Source organism: Typopeltis vanoorti, chromosome 3, assembly GCF_054136105.1.
Source record: "Typopeltis vanoorti isolate ZY-2024b chromosome 3, IOZ_Tvanoo_1.0, whole genome shotgun sequence".
Taxonomy (NCBI): Eukaryota; Metazoa; Arthropoda; class Arachnida; order Uropygi; family Thelyphonidae; genus Typopeltis; species Typopeltis vanoorti.
In genome coordinates this window covers 3,763,615-3,778,434 of record NC_143551.1, presented here as the reverse complement: position 1 = coordinate 3,778,434, position 14,820 = coordinate 3,763,615, and the positions used below count along the sequence as shown (strand labels likewise).

General features: G+C 37.3%; 1 protein-coding gene across 1 annotated transcript in view; it reads right to left on the bottom strand.

Annotated features, from left to right (window-relative positions):
• Nucleotides 1-14,820, bottom strand: part of ATPsynF (ATP synthase, subunit F) — a 65,835-nt gene that overhangs the window by 46,499 nt on the left and 4,516 nt on the right. The window contains exon 2 of the mRNA XM_090415401.1: nt 3,123-3,221. Within this exon, the coding sequence (XP_090271527.1) occupies nt 3,123-3,221 (99 nt within the window). The remainder of the gene's footprint in view (nt 1-3,122; nt 3,222-14,820) is intronic.

Genomic DNA, 14,820 nt, shown 5'->3' with positions numbered 1-14,820 from the left:
AAAGAAATAATGAAATTTTTTGCAAGTGAAACATTAGTGAAATTTATTATCTGAATTCCAGGAAACAGTACAAAGAATTGAGTTTATTCCTGTAAGGAAGAATTTACCAATATTTTGATCAGGAACTTGAAAGAAGTTTTAAAACTGGGAAATAAAGAAAATTGTAATGGTTAAAAGAAATTGCTTTGACTGTGTTCTTAAAAAATATGCTGAACAGGAATGAAGATAATTTTAACTGTTCTCACAAGTGAATTCTGTATGAGTTTTCTTGATGCTCAATTTGCTGCTTGCAAAACTTTTCTGCTCCCCTCCCTTTTTTTTTGCTGTAAATGTGAACTTTGTCTTGTTAGTAAGCAGACATGACATTTAAAACTGGTTAAGTTATATAATACATATAAAAAGCTAGCTAATGCCTTTTTATTCCCTTCCTTTATAGGGAATAGGCAAGGCCTGTAAACCCTATCTAGATTTTAGAGACTGAGTGGGCAGTTCAATCTCCATTGGTAGCCAATCAGAGATAGCTGGCCCATATCTATCACTAATTATAGGTGCACAGATGAAGAGATAAGCAAACAAGTACTGCCATCTCTTGGTAGCTAACGCTAACAGGATACGTTACTGTCTGAAATAATGTGGGTTCTATGGTTGATTTTCTTGAGTTAACAGGATGAAAAACCGAGTTTCCAGAAGAAAAAACCCACTTGCCATGACAGAGATCAATGTATGCATAAAATCTATTCTTATATTTATTAGAAAAACTAGTTAAAATTTATGTAAATATATATATAACAAAATTTCTGTTAAAACCGATTAACTCATAAATTGAATAAAACTTGATTAGAATAAGTCAGTAAATCTACTTTCAAAAGTAGAAGCAATTCGAAATGGGTGAAAACGAAATGAATAAATATTGCACTTAAGACGAATGTTTCGTGTAGATAAAACATTAAAACACTTATACATCCATTATCAAACATACAAAATAGATTTCCATTGTTGGTTTTAAGTCATAAAAAATTATATTCCTAATTTAGAGCATTGGAAAATATCCAAGAACAGACTGCAGTTGTATAAAGAACAACAAAGGCAATAAGAATTCCAATATGCAGAGTATCGTGTGATCTACTGACAGTTTTGCATGCTTTACAGCATGAAAACTATGACTTTGGCTGAAGAAATCTCAAACATCATATTCCAATTCAAGGGCAGGAATGCTGCTATTGAAAATAAAAATTCTATATATATCAGTGGTGTAGTGCCGCCTGGGGCAGTCCCTGAGTTTGCTGCCCCTTTCAGTACAGACCAAAAATACCACAAAAAGTCAAAACGACATATAGGGAAATAAATTAAAATACTATTTTTCTTTCTGAAGTAAAACTTTAATTTCAACATTCTAAAATGTTATTTTTCTTGCTTTTCTGTTAGCAAAATCAGCGATGACATTGGCGAAGCTATTTCATAGTAATGTAGGTAATTCTTAATCAATTTTATTTAGAAAAACTCCTCTCACAACTAGCAATGCTTACAGCAATTGTGAGGAAAATTCGCAGCAGTATTACAAGATTTGGAAATTAGTTCTCGAGACAGTATTTTAGAATTAACTGCAAAAGTTAAAAAAGGTTCAAAGTGCTGTCCCCCTCTAGCTAAGCCTCTGATATATATATAAGGAAATACTTAGGTATTTTGTCATCAATTGTCTAATACCTCAATAGAGAACAAAGTTTATAAAGACAAAAACAAAACTATGACCCAATGTTCAATGAATAAAAGAACTGCAAATCATATTAAATCACACTAAGAAACTTTCCTTCATTTGTGGCTTGAGGATTCTTCGGGCATCGACTCCAAAGCTTTTCGTACCAGAGAAGTTGTCTCAGACTCTTTCACTTCATCCCTCTTAATGGCAGAGCTACATTCTCCCACTTTGGTTATTTTATTGAATTGCAGTGAGGTCATTTCTGAAGCACTGACTTCAATGTTTGTTTGTTGGAAACATGACTATGCCATAGTTTCAATATCTTCATCTATTAATGCAGAGAGAATGTAGTCATAGTTGTCTGTAGATAACATGGCTGAAATGTCATGGTTCCTGGCTTTCAGTGGTGAATGCAACATGGGAACTTCATCCTCTCCATCATCCAACACTATTACTTCCACTTTGTGAGTCAAAGAAGGTTATTTCATGGATGCTTCAAGAACTCTTGATGATACTCGCATGATTCCCCTCTGTGTTTTTCTACCGCATGAATTGGACGGATTTTTTCCCTACTCTGATGACGGTCACTTTTCAACAACCAAATTTCTGTAACTTCTGTCGATCAGTGAATGTGGTAACTTCTCCAGCAACGGTGTTAAAAACAAAAAAAGCCGGCAGTCCCGAATTATCTAGTCCAAGAGACAACTTCCATGTCTTCTTCCTCAGATTGGGGGTTATTTCCAAATAACGAGGTTGGAACGAAGTGTTTATTTCATGCTTGAAAATATATTTAAAATAAGCTGACACTCAGAAACTGAAGTTGCGAAAAATGTTTTGATCCATTATTCAGCTGTAATGCAGATTTCCGGATAATAAAACAATATACAATATTCTTGAATTGTTAATGATTATGACCAGAATCAAGGGACCATTTTCTCCTCCGTCCATTATGGGCAAGAGAGAAAAATGGTCTCTACCTATCATCCTTATTTAGTATCACCCTTATTTATTATTAGAAATTATTATTAGACATATAATACATATGTACAATTAATTTTTTTTACTGAGATTGATAAGTATGTTGTTTTTCTAATAGTTGTACACAACTTCAACTTTTCATATGTAACTATACACAAACACACACAATTTCATTCAGATGTCACTAAAGATGGGACAGGCAAACAGAATTTTTTTTCTCTTTTTGAAATAGAAAAGGTTGTACAGTCCATCTAAAATATACAACACTTCCACTAACAATGAAAGAAGATTTTAAAATAAAATAAAGCAAAAATACACAATTTTTGCTAATGGCATTCTGGAGATTTTGTTTAGTTCCTTAAATTCCACCACATCCCATTTTGGCTCTGGCATTTAGATTTCATGCATATTTGATGACACGTTTGTAAAAGTTAACAAAAAAACTCACCTCTGCTTACACAAGCAACCATTGCTCGTGGATTATAGTTACGACGACTTAACCAACTCCCAACCTCACCTAATTTTACTTCAGCCAGAGGAGTATCAGCTACAAATGGAAAATAAATATTACTCGTCATTATCTGGTATATAACCCTTAAAGGTTATATCAGATATTAGTAGTAATGCAATTATGATTACCAATCCATCATACCATTAGTACACATATATATATTACAATGGTATGTATAAATACTAGTATATATAATATATGCATAATTTGAAATGAACATACGTAGTACTGTATTAGTATTACTTCCACGCGCGGTTAGCCAGTGGCTATGTGCTTTGCAACTGTATGCCTGGGAAAGGAGTGTCCTGGGTTCGATTCCCATCGTTGAAGTTAGGAGCTTAGGATCTTTCTCAGACATAGCCAAGTTAGCCGGTCTTGAGTGTGGACTGCAGGGTTTTTCTCCCCAGTTTATCTGGGGTTTTTCCTCCAGCAAGCAGGCAAACTGTGAACACATACATCTACAGATATAGGGCACACTGGGAGGCATTGGGCTAGCCACCTTAACCTCGGGATGGGTATAGCTCCGTAACAGGCCTAACATGAAAAAGGAAGAAGAATAATTTGAAATGAACATATGTAGTATTAATATTACTTCCAAACTTCCATGAAGTCCAAAGACATCACAGAAGGTATGATTAGTTACAGACCACAGTAACTAATCATACCTTGCCTTGAACACATTCAATGTTGGAGCAATCAACACCCATTCTGGCAACACATTCTACTTATTCACCGCCCACCAAGAAATATATTTCTTTTTAACCTCTTTACTCATGTGAACCTTGTACAGCCACCAGTGATGACCTCTAGTTCTTACATCACCCATTATCCTATGCAATAATTCTGTATTTATTGGATGGGCTCCTCTGACCAGCTTATACATCACAATCATATTACTCTTTGCAACTGAATAGCCAGCTTTCTCTCTGTAGGAGTTCCTCAGGGCTCTGTTCTCTCACCTACTATCTTTTTCTTATACATAAATGATCTACTCTTAATCACTACAAATCCTAGCCATAGTTTTGCCAGTAATAGCACTCTCCACTCATCCTACTCTTTTAACAAACCATGTAGTTCCCTTACATCAATATTGGCAACCAGTGCCTTAAAACTGATCTCCATACCATCTTTCAGTGGAGTAAGGATAACCTAGGCACCTTCAATAGTGCCAAAACACAGTCCTGCCATTTCTTCAACAAAAGGGACCGATATTTACCTCCAAGCTCTTTTGGCAACAAACACATCACATCAATAGCTTCCTCAGCTTCTAAAAAAAACTAAGCATTCTTTTCTGCTCAAGAAGTTATTTTACACCCACCCAGCTATTAACCCTATATAAATCCCAAATCTACCAATCCTTAGAATACTGTACGCAGATTTGGGGTGGTGTACCTAAAACCTCCGTAAAAATTCTTGATGCTGTTCAGAGGAGAGCAATTTGGCTCACAGATGACCCTTCCCTCACAGGCTCACTTTAACTCTATCTCACAGATGCTTCAGCTCCATTGAATTGGCAAATATCATTCCTCCACTTATTGTTAAGACCTATTGAGATAAGAGTGGCTGCTGTCCAACAATTTCAAACTCATTGAATCTTCTTTATTCCATCTACCTTTGTCCTATGGAAGAGTCTTCCTCATGATGAGTTTCCCAAAAATTTCAACCTACAACTCTTTAAGAAGTATTTACTCTAAAGAGCAAATACTTCTTAAAGAGTTATGCCCATAGGTTTCTTCTTTCTCAACCCTCAACTATAGAATAACGTAATACCACAGTAAAAATAAATAAGACATAATCAGTACTAACAGTGAACAACAATAAGGAATTGAATAAAAAATTACACATTTAGCATAAGTAAGATGGATCCATTGCCACTTCTGTCTACTGAAAACCACTTTTTCAGGTCATATCCACAACATCAGCGTGCCATCTATCTTAAAAAATATGGCATCATAAAATCCCAAGTATCAAGAGCACACAAAATTTATTCTTCTGAAGAATCTCTAAAACAAGAACTGGAAAATGTCAAAGAAACAGCCTTACTAAATGGATATAATCTAAGAATAACCAAAAAAAAAAAAAAATTAACCTCTCGTATACAGCAACCGAGATAAGAAGACCACAGGACTCCTATACCATATACTAAAAGCATCTCTGAACACATGGCAAAAATTATAAAAAAAACTCATTGCAACATAAACCCATCAACCATATTCATAGCACTTCTGTCTACTGAAAACCACTTTTTCAGGTCATATCCACAACATCAGCGTGCCATCTATCTTAAAAAATATGGCATCATAAAATCCCAAGTATCAAGAGCACACAAAATTTATTCTTCTGAAGAATCTCTAAAACAAGAACTGGAAAATGTCAAAGAAACAGCTTTACTAAATGGATATGATCTAAGAATAACCAAAAAAAAAAAAAAATTAACCTCTCGTATACAGCAACCGAGACAAGAAGACCACAGGACTCCTATACCATATACTAAAAGCATCTCTGAACACATGGCAAAAATTATAAAAAAAACTCATTGCAACATAAACCTATCAACCATATTCATAGCCTGCTACCTTCTCCAAAAGATAAGCTATCACTAATGATGCCACCTGGGGTATACCAAGTGACACGCTCATGCAACTTGTGTTACTAAGGACAAACAGAAAAGTCTGTAAATAAACATATCTCTGAAAATCAAAATCACATCCAGCTTATCAAACCTCACAAAATATGGCTAGCACAACATGGAACTGAAAATACTAACCAAAGGATCCAATAGAAAAACACCAAGCTGATGCACAGATCCATATATAAACAAATGTTTATACAAAGAAAGTGCTTAAGCCCTACTTCAATGACCTATCCTCAAGTTTACCAGAAGTTTGGGAAATTGCTATCAATTGAATTAAATAAATTTGTAATCTCTTTATATATATATATATATATATATATATATATATATATATATAATTGCAGAAATATCATTAGTTTTTACTACTATTAAGAATGGTGCTGAAAACTTGTCACAACAGAGCAGGGGTTTAAAGCTCAAGTTGTTACTACTGAGGAGAGCATTTGTCCTCATGAAAAAAGTGCTGCTGCAGTGATGATGATAACTGATCTGAGGATAAGCTGACATTAGAAATATGCCAATTAAAAGAAATTATTAGAAAATCAACCAGAGAATTAAAAAAAAGTTGAAAAACATTTAACTAAACTTAGACAGGATAAGAAAAAGGATCAGAACAAGAACAGGCAAGAAAGCATTGAACTTGGTAATTATAATATTATTACGGGCAACTCCAAGGGATCCTTAGACTCATCAAGGGAGAACCTAAACATCATATTAAGAACTATTCGGCATTCGCACAGTATCTATCACACTTTGCTTTGAACTCATTCCCAGTCATGGCACCCACAACAGCCTCTGGCAGCTTATTCCACTCTTTTACCACTCTCCAAGTAAAAAACCTAGTTCAACACCCTTGCTAATTACACTCTTGTTCAGTTTCCATGGATGGCTGCTAGTTCTTCCACCACCAGACCTGTTCTGAAAAATTTTCTCTGAATTAATCTTGTAAAAACCCCTCAGTAATTTGAATGTCTCAATCATAAAGTAAATATAACCAGATATGACATATCTAGAACCTGTCTAGTAAATATGACATAATTAGTACCTGCTTTCTCTCTCTGCATTTTTTTTTTTTTTTTTTTTTTTTTTTTTAGATAGAGGGCACCTAATTAGGACTATAGTCTTTGTGTTGTTGCTACAATTATTTGTGCACTTCAGTCTACAATTCACTTCTAAAAGCTGCTCAACCTCGATTTGTTTTAAAACTTTCTTGAACCATCATTTTACATTTTGGTTTAAGCCAATAAGAATACAATTTGGATGGCTAAATCCCAAACTGCCAGCTCATCCCTTCACTATCCAGGTAGATACCCAACAAGATGCACCACAAGAAGGTGAAGATTGGACATTAGGTCAGTAGCCCAAGTAGGTTCTCTGCATTCCTTAACAGGCTACGTGGAGGTCTCCCCTGAGTTATACAGCTTTGACCTTTATGCACACACACGCGTAGAAAAAAAAAGTCATCAAAAGCTAAAATGTGGAAAAGGCAGCTAGAGTAGATGAAATTTGGCCAGAAATGCTCAAATATGAAGGTATAAAAGTTTTACAGTGAATGCACTGCATAATTCAGAAAGCCTGGTCAGAGGGTCAAATTCCAGATGTAAACGATGACCACAGAGGTTGGATCATCGTTCGCATCATCCAGAAGTCATATATTTCCCATATACACATAGTGAAAGGTTTTTATTTATAAAGGAAATTAATGTGAATTCATTAGAGTCTATATGCAAGTAGTCTAGTCATAAAGATACTTCATGTGTAAACTTTGTTTGCTTACACTTGGATAAAGGATTAAACAAGAATATAATTTCTTGGCATCTTCAATTTAATTTATAACCAAGTGAAAAAAAACAAAATATTATATACATAGCCTCGTTAGCTTACAAGAAATATGGAATTACTTTTCATTCAAAACAATTACCACTCCTGCTCAACTCCTAACACTTTATAAATCACAAATCTGATTGACTGGCTGACTCCCAAATACTGATCTCGCATTCTGGATGGTGCATCCAACATCTCTAAGTATTCTTCATTGTATATAGAAAAGGAGTAATCTTCCTAACAGGAAGATTGAACTCACTCTCACAGACTTCCTCCAGTCACTATCTCATAGGAGGTCTGTTCTTAAGTATTATGCTTTTTATCACAGATATGGGTATGATGTGTTTCGTGAGGACAGAAGGGGTAAAAAGGGATGGGGAGTGCTATTGATGATAGAGAAAGAGTTATGTCCATATAAAGTAGAGATGCAAGAGGGAAATAGTGCCAGTGATTTTGAGGCAGTTTGGTGTGAGATAGAGGTGAATGGAATCAAATACTTGGTGGGATGTTGTTATAGACCAGGTAAAGTGGATGGTGGTGATAATGAAATGTACAATCAAATTAACCAAGTAAATAAGAAAAGGGTGATCATTATGGATGATTTTAATTATGGCAATACAGACTGGAATGATGAGATAGCAACTGGAAGTAAACAAAATGAGTTTCTTGAGTTTTTGAGGGATAACTACCTCAGACAGTATGTAACAGAGGGCACAAGAGGATTGAGGGTCTTGGATTTGGTCATCTCATCAGAGGATGTAAACATAAATGAGGTGTCAAATTATCCACCAATTGGTGAGAGTGACCATGAAGTGATTACCTGGGTGGTTGCCAGCAGTGTGAGGACCTCTGTGAGAAAAGGGTATATGTGGAACCACAAGTGGGGTGATTATGAAGAGCTCAGGAAACAACTTGTGGGTGTAGCATGGAATGAGGAGTTAGCTGGAAAAGAGATCAATGCAACTTGGGGGATTTTCAAAAACTGTCTAGTAGGTACAATGTCCAAATGTATTCCACGGGTGAGAAGGTTAAATAAGGTAGGTGTGAGATGGATGAATAAAGAGATTAAGCATGCGATACAGAGAAAAAAGGGCATTGTGGAGGCAGCATAAGAGAAGTGGAATTAATCAATTCCATGAGGTCTACAAAGACCAAGCAAGGAGGGTGACTTGGTTGGTGAGGGTAGCTAAAGAGAGGTATGAACAGCAGTTGGCTAATGAAGCCAAAAAGAATCCAAAGAAATTCTTTCGATATGCAGCCAGCAAAAGAAAGAATAATTATGGAAGGATGACATTGATTGAAGAAAACGGTATAAAGACAGCTGATGCAGAATGTGTGGTGGAGATACTTAATGAACAGTTCATAAAGATTTTTCAATCTTGTGAATGTGACTTCATGGAGAGATTAAGAGCAGTTGATGATGGGGAGGAGAGACTGACTGTAGGTGAGCAAGAGGTGTATGGGGGAGTTGAGTAAACTAGATGTTAACAAGGCTGTGGGACTTGATAATATATCACCACGTATTCTGAAAGAATGTGCCAGGGAGTTGACACCTGCCTTGACATATTTTTTTAATATGAGTCTTGCACTCGGGCAAGTTCCTAAGGAGTGTAAGGAGGGCAAGATTGTGCCACTTGATAAAGGAGGTGATCGAACTCGAGCATCAAACTATAGGCCTATCTGTGTGTCAGGTGTTGTGGTTAAGTTGTTGGAGAAACTTGTGAGAACTAGGATCCAGAGTTGGGTTGATAACAATGGTATTATCTTTGATAGACAGCATGGATTTGCTAAAGGGAGGTCATGTTTAAGTAATCTACTTACTTATTACAATAAAGTGACTGCTTCCTTGGACAGAGGAAAAGGATACACAGTAATATACTTGGATTTCGCAACGGCTTTTGATAGAGTACCTCATGATAGGTTGACAGTCAAACTAGAGCAAATGGAGGTTGGATATTAGTTTGGTGCATTGGATTGGAGACTGGCTATCTGATAGGTATCAACAAGTTGTGTATGGGGGAGCGATATCCAGGAAAAGGAAAGTTACTAGTGAAGTGCCTCAGGGGTCTGTTTTAGGTCCATTACTGTTTAACTTGTATATTAATGATATAGGTGAAGATTTGGATGGAGTTATGCAAAGTTGGGACGAACCATGAAGTGTAGTGAAGATGTTGTGGCTTTACAGGAAGACTTGAATAGATTGAGTGATTGGGCACAGAAATGGGGATGTGAATTCAATGTTGCAAAATATAAGGTTTTAAAATTTGGAAAACAAAGATGGGATGCAGAATTTATACTTGGTGAGAATATATTGTTGGAGGTAGAGGAAATAAGAGATCTTGGGGTGATAGTGGATAAGGATCTAAAATTTAGGGGACACATCGCCAAAATTGTGAAGACAACACAAAGGCTTCTGGGAATGATGTGGAGGACACTGATGTGTAGAAGTAGGGAGATTCTTGATCTGTTGTATAAGGCTTTGATTAGGCCACACATGGACTATTGTGCCCAGATTTAGTCACCGGGTTTTCAGAAGGATGAAGAGATGTTGGAAAGGGTCCAAAGGAGACTGACTAAGGTAGTTTCTGACCTCTGGAATATCGAGTATGAGGAAAGATTGAGAAGATGTAATTTGCAGAGTCTGGTGGACAGGAGGAAGTGAGGAGATATGATAGAGACCTACAAGTTGGCAAGGGGTTGTTATAGGATCAATGCTGGAGAAGTTTTACAGAGAATAGTGGGAGATCAGGGGAGAACCAGAGGTCATCCCTGGAAACTGTATAAAGTGGGTGTGAGTAGGGGAGTGAGAGGCAGGTATTTTTCATGCAGAGTTGTGAATGATTGGAATGCCTTGCCTGAGAATGTGGTGTCTGCAAAGAGTTTGAATGTGCTTAAAACAAGGTATGATGAGCTGTGTGTGTGATAAAAGGACCTCCCAGATGAGTCTTTGACTCCATGAGGTCTTGGGGTGGTAATAATAATATTGAAGGTAACCAGATTTATGCATAAAAATCTAATTTTTATGCATACATTGCGGATTTGGTCTGATTGCTGCCTTGTGGAACTATTTCCTAAGGTTCAGCTCCTTATTCACTAACTCTCCCAGATCTCTCATGTCCACCTCCTGGAGTAAAGTTCCCCCTATAGATCTTGTTCCATCCCATCTTCTCTGACCAAAGAGTACAGTGATCTGCCATTTATCTGATCTTTAAAATAGTGTTCCTTCAGTTAACCAAACCTTCTGGTAAAGAACTGTGTAATCATACTTCGTTATCCAACCCTTAACTGAAGTATTAGATAAATGATAATTACTGTACCAGGCATCACTAAATTGACATCCCCATTCATCTCCAAAGTACCAACTTATTCAAATCCTGTTATATCACCATGTCAAACCTTCCTGAAATTGCTTTTCCCAATTCAGCATCAGCGAACCAACTGAATGTCTCCTCTTAAAACCATGAACCACACCACCAATACACAAACTAAATAATTGTCCTGGAACAGAACTCACTGGTATTTCACTTGCCACCTTTCCTTTGAAATGGAATGGTGGCAAGTGAGACATTACTAGATTCCCATACCCAACTTACTGGACTTATCAACAAACCTTCCCTGAAGTCAAGTTACCAAATGACTATCCATCCCCATCCTTCATGTGGTATTCATCAAACAATTTTGTAAAATTGAGAAAAATTACTGTACATGTCTTCCCTGACAATAAATTCATCACCCTATTATAACCAGGCTACTAAAAATGAGAACTCCCCTTAACTCATGCTGCTCTCTAGAAAGATATCTATTCTCATTAAATCAAGTTTGCATTCTATCTTGAACCAGCCTCCCTAATACCTTCATAAGTGCACCAGATGAATAAATTGTCACAATACCTGACAGGACAGGAGAGAACAAGGGATAACTCCTGGAAGTTACACGAGGGTGTGGTTAACAAAGTTGAAATGAATAGATTTTCCACCTGCTTGGAGAGCCATGAATGAATGAATGAATGGGTGGGTTGCCAGAGTCAGTAGTAAGTGAATAAGCTTAAAGAGAGATGCAATAGGTTTTGTGTGAATGATGTTAATGTAATAATAATAATACTTAATAATGAGAGTGTATGTTGAGGGATCAAACTGTGTCCTGTATCCCACCTGAAACTTCATGACTCAGTTTGAAAAAGCTCTTCTAATTATACTAGTAACTCTCTGCACTCTTGAAATATCATTTAAATATGATTACATAAATAATGTGATCAAAAAAATATTGCAAATACATTTTTCATTGCATTTCCATATATATTTACTATAGTGCTCTTTTACAAAATAGATGCAAGTTAGATTATCTGTAACACCGGAATGTAATACTGGTTTGATGCACTCGCATTTCGATGTTTTCTCAATACTTAATTCTCAATACTTAATTAAAATGTTTCTTTATCTTCCTGATGATTAATTCAAAATTACTATTATAAATTGGCTTGCAGAAATCCTCCTCAATAACTCCTGATCTAAACTTACATCACTAAAAAAAGTATGCTGCCCTTGAAGTTTTCACTATCATCATAGTTGGAGGAAATAAGTACATTAGATATATCGATATCCGACTTTATTGCTCCAGGAATGGGGAATGAATGTAGGAAGACAAGTAGTGTGATAAGAGAGAATGAGAAAATAATAGTTGATAGTGTGGAAGGTGTGAGTGACTGTGAAAGTTTAGGAGATGGTTTTGTTTGGGAGAGTGAATTTAGATTAAGAGTGATTGACCTGCAGAGGGAGATAGATGAGTTGAAAGAGGAGGTGGAATGTCTTGTGAATGAGAGCAGAAGTATGAAAGATAAGATTAGGAGAATGGAAGAGATAAATGCAAGGCGAATCAGAGTAGGAGAGAGAGAGAATTTAGGGAGTATGAGTGAGAGGTATGGGGGTGCTAGAAGAGGAGAGAATGGAAACAGTAGAAGAGAGGGAATGAGAGAGAGGTATGGGAATGCTAGCAGACGAGAGGATGGAAACAGTAGGAGAGATGGAATGAGAGAGATATGGAAGTGCTAGAAGAGGAGAGGATGGAAACAGTAGGAGAGATGGAATGAGAGAGATATGGAAGTGCTAGAAGAGGAGAGGATGGAAACGGTAGGAGAGATGGAATGAGAGAGAGGTATGGGAATGCTAGAAGACGAGAGGATGGAAACAGTAGTAGGAGAGACAGAATGAGAGAGGGATATGGAAGTGCTAGAAGTGGAGAAAATGGAAACAGTAGGAGAGAGGGAATGAGAGAGATGTATGGGAGTGCTAGAAGAGGAGAGAATGGAAACAGTAGAAGAGAGAGGTATGGGAATGAAAGAAGAGGAGAGAATGGAAACAATAGGAGCGAGGGAATGGTAGGAGGTATAATGTATGGCGACTCAATGATCCGTGGTGTTCAAGATAGGATGCGTGAGGAGTGTTTGCCAGGAGGAACAATAGAAATGGTGGCTATGGCAATTAAGAGAGTTGAAAGGGTGGATGAGATGATTGTGATGGTAGGAACGAATGACTTGAGTGGTAATGTAAGTCAGGCAGCGAGAGATATGAGATTTTTGCTTGAGACTGTACGGAAGAAGACAGAGAGAGGAAAAATAGTGTGTGTGTTGCCTAGGTATGATAATGATGAGCTGAGCAGAATAGCAAGAATGTGTGACAAGAGAGGACTGGTATATGTGGATGCTTGGAGTGCGTTTGAGGAAAGAGAGGAATTCTATGCGAGAGACCGTTTACATTTGAATGAGGAAGGACGTAGACATCTGGAGAGATTGCTGTTCTTAACGAGTCAGTATGTCCCAGGGAGGATGATAGCAGGGGTGGCCTCTTGTGGGAATGGATACTTGGGAGAAGGGAGACAATGTCAGGTAACACTGAGCCCAGTGGAGTCTTGAAGGGATAATGCTGTGTATAGAAACAATGGCATTTATATGCATAATACTAATGCCAGGAGTATCCGGAATAAGGGAGAGGAATTGGTGGTGCGGATAGCATTAGCCTGGCCAAAAATTATTGTGATCACTGAGACGTGGTTGACAGAAGGGGATATAACAACAGGAATAGAAGTCGCTGGGTATAGCATTTTTCGTCAGGATAGGAGGGAAAAGCGTGGTGGTGGGGTACTGCTTATGATAAGTGATGACCTATGTCCTGTAAGAGTGGAGAATTTGGAAGGAAGTGAGACAAATGATTTTGAGAGCGTATGGTGTGAGGTAGAGGTAGGCAAGACAGGATATATAGTGGGATGTTGCTACAGACCCAGGAGCACAGAGGATAGGGACCAGGAGATGTTTAGACAGCTAAGTTTGGCAAGTGCAAGAAGAATGATTGTTATGGGAGATTTTAACTTCAGTAGTATAAATTGGAGAGAGGAAGATGCATGTAGCAATAGGGGAATGGAATTTCTAGAATTCTTGAGGGACAAATGTCTTAGGCAACATGTAACAGAGGGAACAAGAGGTTCAAAAGTTTTGGATTTGGTTATAGCATCAGAAGAGTTGATAATAACTGAGTTGACGTCTCTCCCACCAGTTGGAGAGAGTGACCATATGGTGCTGACTTGGAAAATGAATAGACATGCAGGAGTATCAAAGAGACGGGAACTTATGTGGAATTATAAGGCAGGTTATTATAATAGTCTTAGACGTCAACTTCGGGAAGTTTCATAGAGGGAGGAATTGGAAGGCCGGGATATCACTAGTGCGTGGGAAATTGTGAAAGAATATTTGTTATCAGCAATTGTAAGTTGTATACCACGAGTAAAGAAGAGGACACAATTTGGAGTAAAGTGGATGACAAACAATATTAAACAGGAATTGCATGCGAAAAAGAGGCTATGGAAGAGATATAAGGAGACAGGTGAAGAGGTGCATAAGGAATATAAGACACAGGCCAGAAGAGTGACTAGTGTGGTAAGGAAAGCGAAACTGGAATATGAGAGGAGATTGGCCCTAAGATCCAAAGAAAATCCTAGGGAATTTTTTAGCTATGTGGCCAGTAGGAGGAGAAATGACTGTGGAAGAATGATATTGTGGGATAAAAATGGGAATAGAGTGACTGATGCAGAGGACATAGTGGAATTGTTCAATGAACACTTTATTGGAGTATTTCATCCTAGAGGAGTCAGTTTTAATGCTAGAGGGATAGGACTGGTTCGAGGTCT